This window comes from Arachis duranensis, chromosome 3 (genome assembly GCF_000817695.3).
Source record: "Arachis duranensis cultivar V14167 chromosome 3, aradu.V14167.gnm2.J7QH, whole genome shotgun sequence".
Lineage (NCBI taxonomy): Eukaryota > Viridiplantae > Streptophyta > Magnoliopsida > Fabales > Fabaceae > Arachis > Arachis duranensis.
In genome coordinates, this window is record NC_029774.3 from 34,441,921 (window position 1) to 34,444,758 (window position 2,838).

Sequence of the window (2,838 nt, forward strand, 5' to 3'; positions counted from 1 at the left end):
TTTTTAATTGTTACAAAAAATTTTAATTTTGACACCAAAATTTTTTAAAATTTTTTTTAATCATTTATAAAAAAATTGTGTCATTTTTAACAAATTTTTTGTGTCTTTAATAAAAAAATTTTATGTTACTTTTCATATTCTGAAACTAATAGTGTGATATTAAATTAAAGAAAAGAAAAAAGATAATGATAAAAAAATTAAAGGAATAAAGAAAAAAAAGAAGGAGGGGGATATATAATGATTACGATGATAAAAAAAGAAAAAAACAAAACAAAACCAAAAAGAACATAAAAAGTGTTAGTTAAAAAAATTTAATTGTCTAATATATTTGTCAATAAAAATAATTTATTTTTAAATTATTTAAATACATGAATCTAATATCTACTTTTATAATTTTTTTTACATTACAAATGCATCAATTGTATATTCTTTTCAAAATACAATAGTTTTAAAAACTTTATGAAACTGCACCATACTGTGCGTAAGTGTCGTCCACCGAAAATACGAAAAGGGAGTAAGGAAACAGTGTGAGCGATGGCGATGGGGATGGCCATAGGTACTTGTAAGCAAAAACCGTGAACGTGAAAGCAGGGATGAGTGTGTATGTTTGGACAGAAATGGGGCCTAGTTCGAATTCGCCACATCATCTGGATCATGCATTTATTGCTTGAAGGAAGCAGTTTTTTGTCCGTATCTCCTCCCTTGTTAGTTGTTGCTACATCATCCTGTGATCCCATCCCCAATAATCAACTCTCTACTATAATCTCGAAAACGCACACTTCTCTCTCTCTCTCGATAAAGAATTAATGGAAAGCAAAGATGGTGGTTCGGCGGCAGAATCATGTGGACAAAGCAAGAGTGGCCTCAACAGATTCACACTTCTATGTGCTCTTCTGGCCTCCACAAATTCCATCCTCCTAGGCTACGGTCAGTGTCAGTAATAGTCTATATATATATTATTTATTATTTCAATTGAATTATTATATATTTGAATTATTGGATGCAGATATTGGTGTGATGAGTGGGGCAGCCATGCTCATAAAAGAGAACCTCAAAATATCGTCGGTGCAGGAGGAAGTCTTGGTCGGAACCCTAAACATCTTCTCCCTAATTGGCTCACTGGCCTCCGGCAAAACCTCCGATTTCATTGGAAGGCGCTACACCATAGTCCTTGCCGCATCAACCTTCCTAGTGGGCGCACTCTTCATGGGTCTCGCCCCATCTTTCCACTTCATCTTGGCCGGAAGAATTGTCGCCGGCATCGGCGTCGGCATAGCCCTCATGATTGCACCGCTCTACACGGCCGAGCTATCCCCCGCCATGAAACGTGGCTTCCTCACCTCCCTCCCCGAAGTTTTCATAACTCTTGGGATCCTCCTAGGCTACGTCGTCAACTATTCTCTCACGGGCCTTCCATTGAACGTTGGCTGGAGGCTCATGTTGGGCCTTGCGGCCGTACCCGCGGTTGCCATTGCCTTGGGCGTCATAGCCATGCCCGAGTCCCCACGTTGGTTGGCCATGAAAGGAAGAGTGGATGAGGCAAAGAAAGTTCTGCTCAAGATCTCATCCAATCCTGACGAAGCTGAATTGAGGCTCCGTGAAATAACCAAGGCCGCGTCCTTCGTCACAGGCCCAACTGGAAGCCCAACCTCGGCCCATGTTGCTACGGCAGAAGATTGGGCTGGGCAGGGTGTTTGGAAGGAACTTCTAATAAGGCCCTCTTGGCCCGTTCGGAGAATGCTGATCTCCGCCATAGGGATCAACTTTTTCATGCAGGCCTCCGGCAACGATGCCGTCATATATTACCTCCCGGAGGTGTTCAAGGCCGCCGGTGTTAAAAGGAAGAAACAGCTCTTTGGAGTTAATGTGATCATGGGCTTGTCCAAGAGTTCATTTGTTTTGATTTCCGCACTCTACTTGGACAAGTTTGGGAGAAGGCCTCTTATATTGTTGGGCTCGCTTGGCATGGCGGTTTCCTTGTTCAGTCTGGGCCTTGGGTCGAAGTTTCTTGGGGAGTCAAGTAGGAAGCCAGCTTGGGCCATAGTGTTGTGTGTGGTGGCCGCGTGTGCTGATGTGTCGTTCTTTTCAATTGGGCTTGGGCCCATAACATGGGTGTACTCATCAGAGATATTTCCAATGAGGCTTCGGGCCCAAGGTTCAAGCCTTGCGATATCGGTGAATAGGTTGGTGAGCGGGGTGGTGTCGCTGTCGTTCCTCAGCATTTCTAACAAGATAACGTTTGGAGGGATGTTCTTTGTGCTGGGAGGGGTCATGGTGGTGGCTACGCTTTTCTTTTATATAGTGCTAGTAATATCAATAATAATAATTGTAATAAGGACACTGAATTGGAATTGGTTAGTGTGACTGGTGATTAAAAATAAAAATAAAATTGGTGTTTGCGTGTGTAGGTAAAAAGACAAGCACACTGTAGTATACTATTACTATCACAAAATGTCAACGACATGTATGATGTATAGGATTGACATTAATCCAATTCATATGCCGATCAGCACTAACAAATTTACCATGTGTGTGTGTATTTACTAGTTTTTAGTGGTTACTCAGAATAACGTTTTAGGTTATGGACCTCAAACCACTGTTTTGTACCTTATGTGAGCGAAAAAGCCTTAGCCTTAGCCTTAGCCTTAGCCTTAGGGTGGGAGATATGTCTGCAACTCTGATTGCTTCCTTGCTGGGATTTCAATTTCAAAACTTTAAAACATGGAATAATTATTGTATCTCCACTTGTGTTTCATGAAGCATCAAGTGTCAAGAGTTTTGGTCACGGTGTCATTTTTTGTCCAATGCCCTTGTCTCGTGCCGAATATATAGTAAATA

At 41.4% G+C, this 2,838-nt stretch overlaps 1 protein-coding gene across 1 annotated transcript; it reads left to right on the forward strand.

The window, feature by feature from the left end:
- Nucleotides 1-656: 656 nt before the first annotated feature.
- Nucleotides 657-2,364, forward strand: LOC107478622 (polyol transporter 5-like). Its single transcript, XM_016098758.3, has 2 exons — nucleotides 657-927; nucleotides 1,007-2,364. Exons 1-2 carry the CDS (start codon nucleotides 807-809, stop codon nucleotides 2,362-2,364), a joined length of 1,479 nt encoding a protein of 492 aa, XP_015954244.1. The 5' UTR covers nucleotides 657-806.
- The last annotated feature ends 474 nt before the right edge of the window (nucleotides 2,365-2,838 follow it).

Coding starts and splice junctions, on each gene's coding strand:
- LOC107478622 (XM_016098758.3), top strand. CDS start 807: ATGGAAAGCAAAGATGGTGGTTCGGCGGCAGAATCATGTGGACAAAGC. Junction 928..1,006: donor TTCCATCCTCCTAGGCTACG/GTCAGTGTCAGT, acceptor TATTGGATGCAG/ATATTGGTGTGATGAGTGGG.